The sequence below is a fragment of the Rhea pennata genome, chromosome 10, assembly GCF_028389875.1.
Source record: "Rhea pennata isolate bPtePen1 chromosome 10, bPtePen1.pri, whole genome shotgun sequence".
NCBI lineage: Eukaryota > Metazoa > Chordata > Aves > Rheiformes > Rheidae > Rhea > Rhea pennata.
The window spans coordinates 3,448,937-3,465,963 of NC_084672.1; the positions used below are offsets into that span (position 1 = coordinate 3,448,937).

At 50.9% G+C, this 17,027-nt stretch overlaps 1 protein-coding gene across 1 annotated transcript in view; it reads left to right on the forward strand.

Moving 5' to 3' along the window:
* IGDCC3 (immunoglobulin superfamily DCC subclass member 3) overlaps positions 1-17,027 on the forward strand; it is an 87,030-nt gene that overhangs the window by 43,585 nt on the left and 26,418 nt on the right. Inside the window, exons 3-5 of the mRNA XM_062584001.1 lie at positions 5,116-5,260; positions 7,950-8,080; positions 12,607-12,744. Of these exons, the coding sequence (XP_062439985.1) occupies positions 5,116-5,260; positions 7,950-8,080; positions 12,607-12,744 (414 nt within the window). The remainder of the gene's footprint in view (positions 1-5,115; positions 5,261-7,949; positions 8,081-12,606; positions 12,745-17,027) is intronic.

Sequence of the window (17,027 nt, forward strand, 5' to 3'; positions counted from 1 at the left end):
CACGCTCCGCCGGGCACAAAGCGGCTGGCCCGCGAAGCGGGGCTCGGAGCAGGGCAGCCGCGGCCTCGCACAATAGCGGCATTAGACACGGCCGGCGGGCGCCGGGGCTGCCCGCAGCTGCGAGGAGCCGCCGCGCTGCGGCCACCCGGCCCTGCTTTTTTAAAATGCATCTTCCCCACCACCACCCTGCAACAACAAAAAAAAAAAAAAAAAAAAAAAAAACAGAAAAAAAAAGAAAGAAAAAGAAGGTGCACTGTCTTAAAGGCTTGTAAAAGCGTTCCCGTTTGGAAACGGGTCGGCGAGGGGAGGCTGGGATTCGTGGAGTCCGTACGCCCCCCATCTTTTGTGCCTGGCTCTTTCCTACAGGCAAATCCTCCGTTGGCAGAGCGCGGAGGGGAGCAAGCGGAGCGACCTGTTGGAGTGGGAAGTACAGCTCGGTGGCGCTGTGCCCCTAAAATCAGGGCAGGGCGTGCGAAAGAAGCTCCTGTCCCCAGCGCCGTCCTTCCAGGTGCATCCCGTTCCCGCCGCATCGCCGCGGCCAGGCTGGCACCAGTCTGGTCCCAGTCTGGTAGCCTTCGGTGCGGGGAAGTCCAGCCGCCACGGCTTTCGGGGCGTCCGGGAGGGCCGTCACCAGCCTGCGAGCTTCTCCCCCGTGAAGGTGGCCCGGCCAGACCTGCAGAGCCCCATCAGGGCGCCCTGTACTGGAGGCATGTCCCCGTTAAGCTCTTGCTTTGCGTCCCCTGCCAGCTTTGCAGTGTTTTAACTATTGAAAGCAGTCTGTATTTTACAAGTTAGTGGCAGAAGCATGGAGAAAAGTCCTTGCTTGTGAGCTCGCACTTGCAGACTGCCAGGCTTCAGTGGTGGTGAGGATGCTCAGCACCTCCCCTGCTCTGTCACAGCCAACCTGGGTATTTGTTTCCCCTTAAGTAATTTAAAAACAAAGAGCAATGCAGCTGTAAACCTCGCTGGGCTTCCCCAACATTCACTTAACACCACGCTTGGCACTGAACCTTTCAAGTCCTCTTCCTCCCCTTGTGCCTGCAGTTGATAATAATGTTTGCGTTTTAATGATTCTAACAGGCCTGGGATTTGCTTTGACATACCAAGTTAATGTTTTCTTTTTCTATATCAAATCTAGGTCAATCTCTGGCTTAGCACTAATGCTGAACTGAGCAAAAAAGGATTGGCCACTAATGGTTTCAATTTAGTTTTTCATGGAGTAAAGAAAATTTCATTCAATACCTATTTTCATTTTCATCCCACTGGCCTTTCCACGGGGTCTGCTGGGCTGGGAAGCATGTTTGCTCTTCGATTAGAGGAGACCCAGCAAACTTGTTTGCTAGCAGAAGTCCTCCGTGAATATGGATGAGGAGAAGAGCCGCTGCTGACCTGCGAGATGCTGCAGGGTTAGTGCGGTGTCCGTAGGATGTGCCTTTGGGGAGGGTTAGATGAGGGGAGACCCTGCGCCTGAGGTGCTCTTTAGGGAAGACTCTCACCCATGATCCAACCTTTCCCCAAATGAGATCATCCGTGATACAACGTAGGAGGAAGAGATGATGAGCAACTCCTCCAACTCGTGGTCCGGTACGGCTGTAGACAGCTGGGGTGCTGCAGCGAGAGTGGTCCTGCTAAATGACAAGTGTCGTAGGATCTTCCGTAACCAGTGGCGCAGCTTCGTATTGCCGGCTCATCCAAACCGTGCTCCCTCGCCGTATTTGTTGCATGGTGCAAATCGCCGCAGCTTTCCGAGCAGAGTGCTGGGCCTTCGCAGCAGGGCTCGTGGCTCGCCAACGGCTTTCAGGTGTGCCTGTGCCCACAGCGTGGGAGGGTTTTGCGATAGCTCCCCATCTGCTTTGAGCCCTGCTCCGTAGCACGTCCTCTTGCCTTTCCTTGCTCGGTGCTGGTCCACACGTACTGGGGCAAAAATTCAGGCATGATGATAGCAGCAGCACCAAGATGCCACGGCGTGGAGCATCTCTGAGATCTTCCACGCTGCGGAGATAACGACACAGCTGTTCCCTGCGCTGCTCCAGTGCAAATTCAGCTGGTTTTGTACTGACCTGGAGAAGCAATGTGAGTGTTGAGGTTTCAGGCTGACCTGGCAACACCTGCTAAGTTGTAGGGAGGTGACATCCATGACGGGCACAGCCGTGGTTGCTGCAGAGCCTGCCTAACCCTCATCACCGCCGAGCACGTGCCAATACGGAGCAGTCAGTGCACATGTGGTTTAAGAGAGGTTTTGCAGCTTGCCAGCTACCTACGCTCACGCCGTGCGTGGTGTTACCTTACTGCACACGGAGACGGAAAATGAAAGTTTAGTGGGGAGCGGGGGGCACAGACCCTGGCCCGGGACGGGCCCGGTTCCTCCGTGTGCACATGGGTGCAGCCCGGCTGGCTGGATGAAGGCGACCGTGGCGGGGTGATGGGTGATGCAGGCAGACGGGTTGGAGGGCTCGAGGATGCGGGGGAATATTGTGATTGCCTGTATTTATTAAAAAAATTATTATATCCATTAGCATAGAAATGAGAAGCGGCTCCCTGGCTGCTGGCCAGCTCCACCCTGGCTCTCGCGCAGCTCTTCGCGTCGCCTGGAACAATAGAGCCCGTCGGATAACGGGATAACGGGATAACGGGAGCCCTGGCGCGTCGGGTAAAAGACTGGCGGCAGACAGGAGCGGGCTCTCCGCTGTCGGAGTTTGCTACGGTCAGGTGGGACGTATGTGAAAATCTTTCGTGGCTCGGCAGAGATTTACCCCCGCCGAGCAGCGGGTTCCCGTCCCTTCCCCTCTGCACACGCAGTGATTTATTTCCCAGCTGGAAACAGCATCCAGGTAATCGCTTGCTTTCAACTTTGTTGCTGTTTTACAGGAGGGGCTACGAAAGCCTTTGTCTCTGCAGCTGTAAATAAACTCGTAAACCTGTGGTAAAAATAGCGTTTTGTAGCTCGCTGCATGAATTTTTAATGCCTCTTCTGCAAACCAGCTGGTCTTGGCAAGGGTCACAGTGTTTCCTAGGCATTTAACATAAAACTGTGCTTCAGAGCCACATTATAGGGTCATTGAAGAGTAATATTTTACTTAACATCCTCATAACTGAATTATTTATAACTTGCCATGTTTTATTCATGATAAATATTAATACAAGTGTCTTTAAAGAGTAGAGGTTATTGCTGCAGTTTTACCTGTAAGAGATGATATTATTGAAATAAAGGAACGGCGATGAGTTCTGCAGCTAGCAGAACGCTGCCTGCGCCAGGGCCGTTCTCATTCAGCCCTTCCTCTTCTCGTCAGCCCTGCCAGACCCTGAGAAGCCTCAGCACCGGGGATCTGTACCTCCCAAAGGAATTTTCCTGTAGGCATCTGAATCGCTGCAGTTTTTTGCTTTATTAACGAGCTTTGTGTCATTCTCATTAATTGGTAAAGAGCCGTTCTGCCCCTGGGCTCTGTCCCGTACCCGAACGGGACGTTTCGTGTTATCTTCCATCCCGGAAAAGTGAAATAGATACGGGCATCGTCTTTCGGCTCGTGCTGATGCGTCCGCGCGCCTGGCTGCCCGGCGTTGCAGACCCACCTCCCGGGGCCGGCAGCGCCCGCCGACGTCCCCGAGTCGGGGCCGCGCTGCTGCGTTACGCCGTCAGCTTAACAAATCTGCAGCAAGCGGGCGGAGAGTGATGGTTCGGGGAGGAGTGCGGGTTAATGCAGCACATATTTAATGTATGATTGCTAATGGCCATCTCCCATCTGCCTGAGCCCAACTGGAGTTTGCAGATGAGTGATTAAGCTGCCCTGACACATACGCAGCTTGTTCCGTCGCCGAGGTACATTCATTACACTGGGTGCATGCAAAGGGGGCCGAGGCTTTCCTGCTGGGGAGAGGGGTGTTACCGGGCTGGGGTGGCAGAGCAGGGGGCTCTCTCCGAGTTTATTTTATCTGATAATGGGAGAGATCTTCCCGCTCATGTGGCACTATAAATGAATCATGAGCTAAATAACCACCGGGATGTTTATTAGCCTCAGATATGTTTATGGCAGAGTCAACAGGCAGCACCTTGCAATTAATTAATAGTAATAATTACTGTATTATTTATGTAGCTCTAACAGCATGCCAGAGACTTCCCACACAATGGTTACAGCTGTGACTGTGCAGAAACGGGCTGGTCTGTGTTTGTCCTGGGCAGGCAGGCTGGGATTTGCCGTTTGCTGCCAGCCGGCTGACTGGGGAAGCCAAAGCAGCTGCGGGCGTTGCAGGCCCCCCGGTGTTTCTGCCCCCGCCGAGTGCCTGCCACCTTGCGTCGCCTCGGGCCATGTTTGACCAGCGTCCTTGGCGTTTGCGTACGGAGCTGCAGCATGCATGGTCCTTGGCTGCCCTGAGCCGGGGCGGTCGGGTGGTCCTCACCCCAGTGTCTTGGTGAGCTGAGCTGCTGACCTCTGGGCTGCCTACTCTTTCCATTGACCGAGGCCTGATGCTCCATAGCAGGGGGATGTGATGTTGCTTCCGTGATGCTGGAAGGCAGAGTATGCCATGAGCTGAAGCTGCCTGGAGCACATGCCCAGCAGAGATGGAAAATTAAGGGCTGCAGGTTTTACCAGAGTGTCTGGGAGCAATTTAATTGAAGGCATGAAAACACAATGAATTTCGTAATCAAGCCATGCACTTCAGAAGCATGTTTACAGCAGACAAGACAGAAACACTGTCAACTTGGTGTTGGAAGGAACAGAAAAGATAGACATCTCTTTTCTGATGTGAGCTTGGATCTGAAGCCCATTGCAGTTGTTGAGAAAGACCTCCAGTAAGTGCCAGCACAGTATCTGGGCATCCTGCTGCCCCTGTAGACCTTGCTACAGAGCACATGGGTCATAGAGCATTGCCTTCTGTCCCAGCTGGGTCAACCAGTTCAGTGTGCATGGGCAGATGTACTGCAAGAGCTTGTCAGTGGTCTTTTTCCTCCATGCAGGAGGTTACCTGCAAACCAGCCTTCTCTTCTGCCAGGGTGTGTTATGTTACAGTCTCATTTGCCAGCTCTGGGAAACTGGGGTGCTTCAAGGTCATGTGATGTTGTTGCCAGTAGATCTCATTTCACGTGTGAACATTTTTGTCTGTTTTTGTGTCTTTCAGCGATGTCCGACTTCCACATCCACCCTCAAAATGCAGTTGTGGAGGAAGGAGGAGTCGCGAGGTTCCAGTGCCAGATCCACGGTTTGCCTGAGCCGGTCATCCTCTGGCAGAAAAATCGCGTGCCGGTCAACACAGACAATGAAAGGTAGGAGACGTCCAAACCACACAGCGCCGCCCTGCCCCCGGGAAGAAGCAGCTGACTAGGTTTGCTTTTCCCCTACAGCTATCGCAGGATGTAGCAGACCTGGGCTGAGGCTCTTCCCCAGCATTTTTGCCCTGGAAGACTCTCCTAGTTAATATTGCAGGCTTTCTGGGCTTCTTCTGGTCAAGGACCATACAGAAATGCTGCATCTCATAGGAGAGCCAGATAAACCCTGTTAGCTGATTTTTGGAGGGGCAGTGGCTCGCTCTGACCTTCCTGGGAGGAGGCAGCTCTCCTCCACGTTGACTTTTCAGCATGAAAAGCCCGCCCAGGGATCTTAGCAGAGTTGGGGTGGCTCTGGCAGTCTTTGTGCCAGTTTGGCTCCATTTGTGAAACTCCTTCCAAGTCAGAGATATGATTTAGGGTCCTGCAAGTTTGTCCTGGACTCCTGCAAGCACTGGAAAAGCAATGTAGCCACTAGCCTTGCCTTCCCAGGTGGCTCCCTCGTGATGCTTCAGCCATGGCAGCAGAGCATCCTGCAGAGCCCTGGGCTGCCGTTTCCCATGCAATCCCTCTTCTCCAGCTTATACCTGGGCCGGCACGTCCTCGCTTCCTTTGTTTGGCAGGCTGCTCCCTTTGCGTAGGAAATGCCCCTAGTCGTTATTTGATCTCCAGAGCAGCAGTGGGGACAGCAGCGAACAGGTGGCAGGAAGCGCGTGCTTCGCGCCGGCCAGCCTCCGACGGTCCCAGCTGCAGCTCGGGAGCCGTGCGGCCGGTCTGCAGGAGACAATCAGTCACAGCACACCTTGATCGCAAACTGATGTGCGTACGTTGGGAACAGATGAAACCAGGAAGCTGTAAATATTTTCCTGAAAGCCTCTATTCTTAAAATGTCAGTTGTGCAGCAGAAGACGGTTGGATTCTTTGGGGGCTGGAGAAAACACGAGGGCTGAAACAATGCCTGACCTTTTCCGCTGTATGGTGAACTTACAGTAGAAGGACCCAAGAGGCCCAGCCCTGGAGCTGGAAACTGCAGTTGTTACATTTTGTTTTTCCTTGTGTTTTTCATCTGGGATTTTTTTAGCCCAGCAAAGGGTTGATTTATTAAATGTGATCTCCTCTGGAGGCTCCTTGCTCACTTGAGTCCTAGACTGGTGGCGTGGCATAGCAGGGCAGCTTGTCTGAGGTGGCATCAGCGGAGGTATGAGGTGCAGGTTTGGGCCTGACCCCTTGTGTGCATCCAGATGAGATGCTGCAGGCCATGTGCAGTTCCCTGGAAGTCCTTCATGCATTATTCCCAATTTTTGCTCAAGCCCAGGGTCACTGGGGACAGACGTGTGGGAGGGATTTGGGTGCAACCCCAACTACTACTTTTCTCTAAGACTGAGAAGGAAGAGCTGGAAAGCCCCAAGCCATGCTCATCCTCACCACTCCTCCAGGGCGAGGGAGCTTGCCCAAACCTGGAGAGGGTGGGCTAGGAGCATTTTTCCAATCGTTAGTGCCCTGATTTTGAGTAGATTTGGCTTCTTGTGGGAGTAAAGTTGCTATGGAAGATTTTTATTGTTAGCTCAGTAGATTAATCTCTGACACGAATGGGACTGGGTGATGAGGGTTGCTTCTCAAACGGAATTGGATTTCTGCATTAATCATGCTCGGTGCATTTCTGCGTGTAAAGTGTATATAAATTTGTATGCTGAGTCTTGCACTTTGAGGCTTTGAAGGCAGAATAATAGCTTTGGAATTGAATCTTCTAATGCTGTGGGCAGATTGTTAACAAAAATGAAGGCGTCTTGTGGTATAAGTCATCGAAAACAATGGGCATTTTAAAGTCCCAGAGAGATTGCAATCAACTTCAGGACGTATAAAACTGATTGCTGTCACGCTGCCTCCGACGCCGGGCCGCGCTTTTGGAGCCCAGCGCAGAGAGCAGGTTATAGACACTTAACCATATGCTGATATAGAAAAAGATATTCTTCATCTTCCAGATGGAAATGGATTATTAACTCATCACAGTGTAATGACTTACTGCCAACCGATTTAAACACACAGTTGCCAAGCAACCTGTAGTGTATGTGTATGCTTACACATTTATACATGTATGGGTGTGTGTGCACGTGTACGTTTTAAATGTACCTATATTTTAATATATAAAATATTTATTGAGATATATATGCACACACAATATCTATTTTTGATACGCCTTCCCATGCATTTAAGATTACATTCATTTGAGTCCTGGAGCTGGGACCTGGAGCTGGGAACGTGAGGTGCAACCACGTGTTCCCTGGGTGACCGTGCATGGTCACCGCGCGCCAGCTGACGAACGGTAGCTCACTCTGTCGTGGTCAGCGATGTTCACACGAGAATGCACTTGTGAAGCTCTTCCATGGGTTAAATATAGAGCATTTACATCAAAGCCTTCCAGAAAAAGCCATCCTTTCTGATAGATGTATCAGAAGATTAAAAAACCAGGCTCCTACACTCTATAAGAGAATATCAGAGGCTGAACTATGCAAAAATGAAATAACCGCCGCGGTGGTTGGTGTGGGATGGGCTTTCTGGGTGCGCTGCTGCGAGCCCGCTGCCTCCCGCTGGGGCAGAAACGGGGGCACCTGCCGCGCGGGGCGCGCAGCCCGCTTTCCGCTCACGTCCTGCCTTGCGAGTTCGTGTTTCTGCTTTGCCCTTCCTGCAGGTACACGCTGCTTCCGAAGGGAGTCCTCCAGATCACCGGACTGAGGGCAGAGGACAGTGGGATTTTTCACTGTGTTGCTAGCAATATTGCTAATGTGAAATTCAGCCGGGAGGCCAGACTCACTGTGTCAGGTCAGTACTGGTGAACATTGTCCTAACAGCCTCTCCGTCGTCTTCCTCCTGCTGCCGTCCTGGACTGGGATGGTATAACAGAGCATTAGGATAATAGCACTGAAAAGCGTTCCTCTGCCCAGCAATAGCATCTTCCTCGTTCTGGGTTGTTATGGGTTCTTGCCAGCTCGGTCCATTTGATAGCAGATTAATTTGTCCCTTTGGCGTTAAATTACTACCAGTTGCTGAGGAGAGAAAGGATGGTGAGAACATGAGTTACAGCAGCTTTACATTAAATAAATTCTTTTGGAAATGTGAAAGATTCATCATATCCTTATGAGACCTGCCCACTCTGGAAGTAATTGCAGTACATAAGGTGATCAATTATTTATCTAATAGGGGAATTAAGTTCTGCTGGCTGTTAGCATTACATTGGGACCGAAGCAGGCCAGCCTTTCCTTAGAAGAAGGAGACATCCTCGGCACCCGCGCTGTGTTTTGATTTGGTTCTCCATCCACATTGGAGGTCAGTGGCATAAAACAGTGGAGGAAGGATTAGGTACAAAGGTGCTCACCTCATTTCCGTAGCTTTGCTGCGCTCCACAGACCTGCCCGTTGCCCACCCACACACGCGGGATCCAAACTGATCTCTTGGAGCCCCTTGGAGCGATAGCTGATCAGCTGGCTTCTAATGCTGATGTTAGTTTGTTGCCTTTTACTTAGGCGTTTATTTTTTGGTCAGTCTTTTTCATGTGAAACGCTTTTAGCCTCCGAAGCCTCTCTGGATGGTGCAGTAACGGTGCCTAGCACGAGGGAAGCGGGCAGTACCAAATCACACGACCAAGTCTGGTCAGGCAGCTAGGAGCGAATGACCCCTGTGTGTCGCTTCATAGAAATGCCCTCAATATTCTCAACCTCCTCATGTGAAAATGGAAGAGTTTGCTTCTCCTGGACCTTGGGGCGTTTGTTACCTTCTCTCTGCTGGGCAAAGAAGCCAAAGGTCTGGACATCCAGTGTGAGCTCTCCGTACCTTGTGGTCATAAGCACTTCATTTGCAATGTACGGCAGGAAGGATGCTCAGAGGGGAGCCCGGTTTAAAGAAAGTGATTCCGTGTGGAAGAGAGGAGCGCGAGAGAAATGATCATCCACAAATTGTGGCTAGGTCCTGGTGGCAGGATAGCCTCTGAGATGTGCTCTGCCCTTTGGCCAGAGCAGCTTCTCTACAGGATTTGTACAGCGCCGGGTGCAACGATGTCCTGGGGCGGACCAGCGGCATCTCCCTGAGCCGTGATCCTCTCGCCGGGCGGCCGCACCTAACTGCGGGTCCCTGGCCGTCTCCTCCAGAACGGCCACCTGGCCAGGTCTTCTGTAGGAGGAGACTTCCACCAGCACCCAGCGTGAGATGAGCCTCTGCCAACCGCAAAAGAGCAGCCTGCAGGAACCAGGGTGAGACTGAGGAGAGAGAGAGGCTGCGTGCATCAGCCCTGACGGGGAAAGCAAGCGGGTTAGCCGCTTCCGAAAGGCCTGGGAGCTTTCGATGCCTGTTACGTATCTGCTTTCTTGATCTCTGTGAACAGTAGCCGCACAGAGGGGAAGAAGAACAGTAGATTTTCAGCGTGGTAAAGTTCTGTGCAACAATTTACTGCCCCGGATTATTATTCCCCTCAGAGCAGAAAATACTAGCTGTTCTCATCTGACCGTCCCTCATTTGAAATGGATGTTTTCCAGGTTTCCTGTCTGTGAAATGTTTGTGGTTTTTCTCCTCCTTAAAGAAAGCTATCTGACGATGGGTGCGAGCGCAGCGTGTAAGTGTTTGCTGAAGGGCTGGGGCTGCAGATCGGCTGCTGTGCAGCCGTGGAGCTGCAGTGCCTGCTCGTTTGCACGCCCTCAGCGTGCAATGAAAACCTTTTCCCCGGGTCTGCTTTGCCCTGGATTTCCCGGCGAGCCTCTGGCAGGGGATGGAGGCTGGAGACGGGTCCCGGGAGCGCGTGCCTCCGTCGCTGCCCTGCAGGAGGAGGAGGAGGAGGAGGAGGAGGAGGAGGAGGAGGAGGAGGAGGAGGGTGCCTGCCTGCCGGGATGGAGCAGCCTGCTCGCAGCACCTTCCCGCGTTCGTGACGGCGAGCGGCGCGGATGCAGCTGCCAGCCCCACTGATTGATGACCTTCAAGTGCCTGCTCAGCGGCGATGCCCCCGAGGGGAGCCTGGGGTTAATGCCCATCTCAGAGCTGGGGAAGTTCGGGTTGAATTCAGGGCGCTGAGCAGCAGTCTGCATCCAGACCCGGCTTTGGCACGTGCTGGGATACCCCAGGCTACGTGCCGGGAGATTATTTAAATAAGAGGTAGACTGATGTCCTGGAGAGTTACTGCGTGTTCAGCTCCCGTGAAAATCAGGATGCTTATTTAGGACCCTGAACCCAAATCAAAGACTACGATTATTTTTTTTGTTACCAAAATAGCGTGCTCTATAAATCCTGCTTTGGTCTCAGCTCCCATTTATCGACCTTCTTGGCTAACCTTGAACAATTCATTTCATTCCTCTGCGTTCTGAAATATTGAAATTGTTATGTGATATGATGATAATATCTTATTATTCTAAACAGGAACGTTTAGTATTGTGATTTAGAACAATAAATTTGCATGGGTTTTAAAGGCACTCTGAGGTACTGAGCGGAAGGTATTGTTTCCCAGCTCTCTCGAGGTTAAGCAGCTGGTCGCATGAATTTATCGCACGTTCTGGTTCTCATCAGAAAATCTGCATTTTATGGCTTGCAGTGAAATGCGTTTAGTGAGAAAGTCAGCTCTGAAGTCACACTGACACGGTGCTTTTTCTTGGATTTTACCCGTTTAGACACAATCTCTGAGTCGCTCTATCACCCCCCGTTTAGCCCCTGCAGAAACGATGAAGAGATGAGCCAGCCGGATGCAGCCTTCCGAGCGCTGCAGAATCCCCCCTGCTGCCTCCCTGGTTTCAGCACCTGATGTGCTGTGAGAGGGTGAGGCTTAAAAGTGCAGGAAGAAAGGAGATCTTGGCGAAAAGCTCTTGCAGAGGTTTTTGCAGTGCATTGCTTCTCTCCAATGAGATTTTTGCTTATCAAAAGCCCCACGTTCAGGAATTGGCATGGGTCGGGGGCTTGAGCCGAGCCCTGATCCCTGGCAGTGCGCTGCTCCTGGCCCTCCCCGTGCTCCTCTCTCACTCAGGGAGGTCTGATTGGAGGTCTGTAACTCGGGGTGTCCCCCAGAGCTCAATACAGAGTCCAATATTTTTTCAATTTATTCATCAGTGACCTGCATGAAGGGCCAGAGTGCACCTTCATCAAGTTTGCTGATGACACCAGACTGGGAGGAGCAGCTGATCCACCTCAGGGCTGTGCTGCCATTCAGAGAGACCTGGACAGGCTGGAGGGCAGGGTGGAGAGGAACCTCATGAGGTTCAACAAGGCCAAGTGCAGGGTCCTGCACCTAGGGAAAAATAACCCCATGCACCAGGACAGCCTAGGGGCTGACCTTCTGGAGAGCAGCTCTGCAGAGAAGAACCTGGGAGTTTTGGGGGACAAGTTGACCCTGAGCCAGCAATGCCCTTGTAGCCAAGAAAGCCGATGGTGTCCTGGGCTGCATTAGGAAGAGCGTTGCCAGCAGGTCAAGGGAGGTGATGCTGCCCCTCTGCTCAGCCCTGGTGAGGCCTCATCTCGAGTACTGTGTCCACCTCTGGACTCCTCAGAGTTGGGGAACCATGGAACTGCTGGAGAGAGTCCAGCGAAGGGCTATGAAGATGATGAAGTGACTGGAGTATCTCCTGTATGAGGAAAGGCTGTGAGAGCAGGGCCTGTTCAGCCTGGAGAAGACTTACCAATGGGCATCTTGTCAACGTATACAAATATTGTAAGAGAGGGTGTCAAGAGGATGGGATCAGACTCTTTGCAGTGATGTGTCACGACAGGACAAGAGGCAACAGGCCCAAACTGAAACACAGGAAGTTCTACCTGAATATGAGGAAAACTTCTTTCCTGTGAGATTGACAGAACACTGGGATGGGTTGCCCGGAGAGGCTGTGGAGTCTCCTTCTCTGGAGATATGCAAAAGTCATCTGGACCCAGTCCTGCGCAATATGCTTTGGATGACCAGCTTGAGTAGGGGGTTTGGACTAGATGATCTCCTGAGGTGCATTCCAACCTCAACCATTCTGTGATTCTGTCATTCTGTGATCTGCTCACCATCTTGTATGGTGGGGTTTCATTCTTGATTCCTGCCTCCTGGTGCTGCTGCAGTGCAAATAAAGAGTGATTGCATCAGCGGTAAGCGATGCGATGCATCTTCTCATCGCATGCAGTTACATCAGAGTTGGCGAGAGCAGGGGTGCTGCAGAAGGCATGATAACGAGCACCCTGTGGGTTGCAGCCCTTTGAGGAGGTTCCCTGGGAGAGCATCTCTCAAAAAGACTCTTGGCAGGGGCTAAAAACCTATGAAGCCCTCCTGGTTTCCTTTGCACAAGAGAGAATCAGATGCTAGGAGGCCACACAGGTATCTGTTAACGACGACGTTGTCGTTGCAGGTTCCCACTCTACCGCTTACAAGGATCCCATGATTCTCGTTGGTCCGGAGAACCTGACGCTGACAGTGCACCAGACCGCGGTGCTGGAGTGCATCGCAACGGGCAACCCCCGGCCCATAGTGTCCTGGAGCCGCCTAGGTAAGCCCGCGCCCCGCCGGTTCCGCCTCCCCTCCGTTGCCTCGCAGGGGGAATAGGTGGGTGCCACCAACGATTTCGTGCAAAGAGTGATTCAGCCTTCCCGTTCCCACGCAGGTTAATTGTAGGCTCGGAGTGCTTTTTATCTTCCTCTCTAGTCTCTTTTTTTTCTCTCTGCCAAGATCCTGTTTTTACATATTAGAGAAGTGGGTTGGTTAAATGTGTAGACATTTCATGAAAGGTGATAATTTTATCTTTCCCCAAGTGACAGCATTTTCCTCTGCTGCATTGAAAACATCGCCACTGTTGGCCCAGAGAAGCTAAAGCGTACACAAACACTTCTTCCACGTAAAACAGACTTGAAAGAGACTGGCTCTGTGTTCACTGGGTTTTAAAAAATTTTGAGGGGAAGGGAGTGGTGAAGACAGCATATGTCTGAAGCTCTGTATATCTGAAGCTCTGAAAAAGCAGATACTTGCTGGTGGGGTTATTGGTATTTATTAATCATCGTGGAAACCAGAGCCACTGTCTTGAGGCTTCATACATGCAAGGAAGAGCTAACTGCAGTGTTTCCTCCAGTCTGAAAGCAAGGGTTATTTTGGGCTCTACCTGTGCAACATTAGCTCAGAAAATGTTTTGCTGAGAATGGCACTTTATTCCTACTGCTAGACAGAAATCTGTGCTAAGCAAAGAGCTGGTGCCTTTTGCTTTATCTTCTGGAGCTTGTAACTCCATGTGCGTGTGCTTTTGTTGGGGAATTGCGTTTACTGAGCCCGGTTAATACTTTCCAAGCATTCTTATTCTTCAAAGTCACTTAATTTTACAAGCTCATCTCCACAGCCGCGCAAGGTAGCTGTGAAGCACAAATAGTGTTAATTCTGTCTTACGCTGCAGTGCCGGCCACAAAACCTCTCCCCCGGGGCTCTCTGAGGGGTGTACTGGTGGGGTCGGGGCCTGGCTCCCAGGAAGGGTGACTTCCCGCTCCAGGTGACAAGGACATGCATCCAGCAGCAGTCCCGCGTGGTTTCTCCTCACTTGCCTTCCAGCTTCCATCCTCCGGTGGCTCATACACTCAAACCCTGTCTGCCGCTAACTGATTTTTTCCCCAGAGCCATAACCGTCAGGCTGATGCCATTTTAAAAATTCCCCAGATATGCTCTATCGTTGTTTTGGTTCTCTTGGACACAAGGCAGCTCTGTATTAGTGCTCAACTATAATAAACTATTTTATAATTGCCTTAATTATAACAGCTTATTACCTTCTCCAAAACACTTGTCTCTGTAGAGCAGCATAACGATGAAGATGTAATAGCTTCCTGCGATGTTCCTCTGGATGGTCTAAGCTCAGCATTGCCTACAGCCAAAAGTAAATACCTTTTCCACTTTGCTTTTTGGCACAATAGCAGAGATGGAGCTTCTGAACAGGAAAGAGACCCCGTTATTTTACCTCTCCTTCTGTGCGAGCGTGGACTTGTCGTCTCCTTGTAGCTGTTTCGGGAGGAGGCGGAGGAGGCATCGCCGGCCGGGGAGCTCCGCTGGCATCTGTACGCGTCTGTTTGAACCCCTTTACCTGCAGTTCCGACATTGTGGCATTTCTTCCCTCAGAAATGAGCAAAAGAGCAATTCTGCTTTTACAGCTTTCTGTTGAGGGCCGAGGGGCGGGGGAAGCTGTGAAACCATTTCCACTTTTTGCTTTGGCTTTGCTAAAACCTGGCCGTTTTTTTTCAGTGGGAAACACAGCTATTTCTTGCTTGCAGGAAATCATTCAAATTCTAGGCCAGTTTTTGAGTGTCACACAATCAATTTTGAATTTAATTTCCTTGGGAATACGTTGTAGCCCCTGACCACAAACAGAATTGCTGCGTCTCGCAGCGCATGAAATGTCAACATTCATTAGAGAGCAGGCTCTGGGAGAAATGTAAAATCATTAGGGGTTTGTTCGGGGAAGATAGGGCTTTTCCTTTCAGAACTACACACTTCAGGCTTGGACCCGTATGCGTGCACAAATGAATATCCTGGGCACTTACTGCAAAGCCTTTTGAATGAATGATGATTTTAATGTATCCTTACCCTTGAACTGACAGGCCACTGAGCTGGCCTCCATAAAAGGTACCAAGGCAGAATAATACACTATTTAGAGAGATATAGAAGAGTGAGGCGAGAGAGAAAAGACAGTGATTATCTGATAGCGTTATACAGAAGTTGTCAGAAAGGGCCGCACAATGGGAAGGAAATTACTAAAGAGGGAGCCATTCAAGAGGTAAGCTATACGACGATTGTAGGAGCCAATTAATTGGTAACTTATTGGACACAGAAGCTTGCAATAGATGGCTGACTGGTTGACAGGAGCACCGTTCCCATAAGTGTTTAGAAATAATAGAGTAAATTTCACCACTTCACATACTGAATAGTCAACTGTTGCAATGTACTCTAAATATGCTAATCCACGGTGCCCAGTGTCCGACGGAGCGGGAGACCCATGTGTCTAAAAAGTGGAAGGCTACTGTGCCACAATACAAAGAATGCACAAAAGACCTAAATGATCAACATTAGAAAGTTGTTACTTTCTTTCTACTTGCTACTTACAAAAGAAAGGCGTTCGTGTTGTTGCATATTAATATCGCCTGGCACGTTTTAACGGAGCTCTGTAATTGGTGCCACTGTGCCAATCACTTGGTTAGCAGGCGGAGAACGGGCTCCAGAAAGCATCACATACACCTTGGAAAAAGAAATAATTTGGCTGCCAAACTTCAGGCCTCTTTTAACCAGGCTTTGCCCCAACGGGAAACCTGGAAACCTCTAGTCGTCCCCAGGCAGGGCGCTCTTTGGGAGCATCGCCCGCTCGGAGCACGGCCTGCTTTATTCATCGGTTGCCCTGCTGCTCTTCCCAAGTGGCTGAAACCCCGCTTCGAGACAGCGTGCCTTTCAGGGCTGCATCGCCGAGCTGCCCTGCCAGTTCCTCACTGGTTCCCAGTGCTGTTTTGCCACAATCATTTGATCCATATCAGCACGATGGAGGTGGTTGGACCTGCAGTCCCAGAGGAGGCTGGTGCACTTGGGGCTCGCTCACCTCAAAGCCCTTCCAATGAGTAGCCTGAGGATGGTTTGCACGAATGGGTGACTGCTTCATTCCCAAACTAGGACCACAACAAACTGTAAAGCATCACTGAATTGATGTGGGAGAGCAGAGAGTGCGTAGGACCCTACTGAGGTCCCTGAGCACCGTGCAGGGTCATGCCCTGGCCAGGATAGACAGTCTTGAAGTGAAATCTGAGCTCCAGGGCTTCCTTTGGAGTTTGGTGAAGTGCTCTTGCTCTTGTCCAGGGCTGTGCCCACTGCACGAAGCCTCTTGGCAGGATCACAGGGAGAGGCTGGCTGCAGCAGGAGCAGCTCTTTTCCTCCATGGGGAAGTGGGCTCTCAGGAAGGCAAATTCTTGACAATTTGGACTGAAAGGGAGCCAGTCCAGCATGAATGTTGCTTTGTGATGTTGCAGATTTTCCCTATTATACTGATATTTGCTTTTTCTCCTGTCCTCATCAAGATAGGGGGTTGTCCAGCTCAATGTCTTACGGCAAGTAAAAAGGCTTATATCCTTGTTTAGGTTGGTTTTGTTTGCAGGCTGACCACCATCAGAGAAGTGAATTTGTTTGGTGTTGCTCTTGCTCCTTCTGCAATGTTCCATCAGGGAACAACGGAGAGGATCTGCATTTCCACCCGGATTGGCTTGCTTTCAGCCCTCAAAATCTCTGCTTTTGACCTCATAAAAAGAAGTGGAAGGTCATGTAAAGTAAGCAATGGTTTCAAATCCACTTGAGTCCTGAGTGCTTTGAGAAGCAAGCAACAGTGTTAACTCTTGTAGTCTTATCTCTGTGGAGAGTTGACTTGGTGATGGAAAGCACTGCCAGGAAGGTGACCTTTCTGGGTTGGAAATCAGTTAGAAGCCACCGTCCAGGTCTCCTTGTAAGTGAAACAGGATTAAAATAGTTACCAGCCGCTGTAAAACGTGTATGAGACATCAGTCCCTCTGCATAGCACTTCTGCAAAGTGTTGAGCTTTTTGGATGCAAGTGATTTCTTACATGTATGATCTATACATGCTCTGTGTGTTACTCAGTTGGGCCTGATATTAGCTAAATACCTTCTAACTGATCAGAGGATGACTCAGATTGGGTTGGTTTGGGCTCCAGAGCCTCTTCTGGCCCTCTTTGAACCTGTCCCAGTTGTGCAGTGCTGTCTTGCCCTGCCTTTCCTCCATGCAGGTGGTGCTGGGGAGGTTCAGGAGTGCAG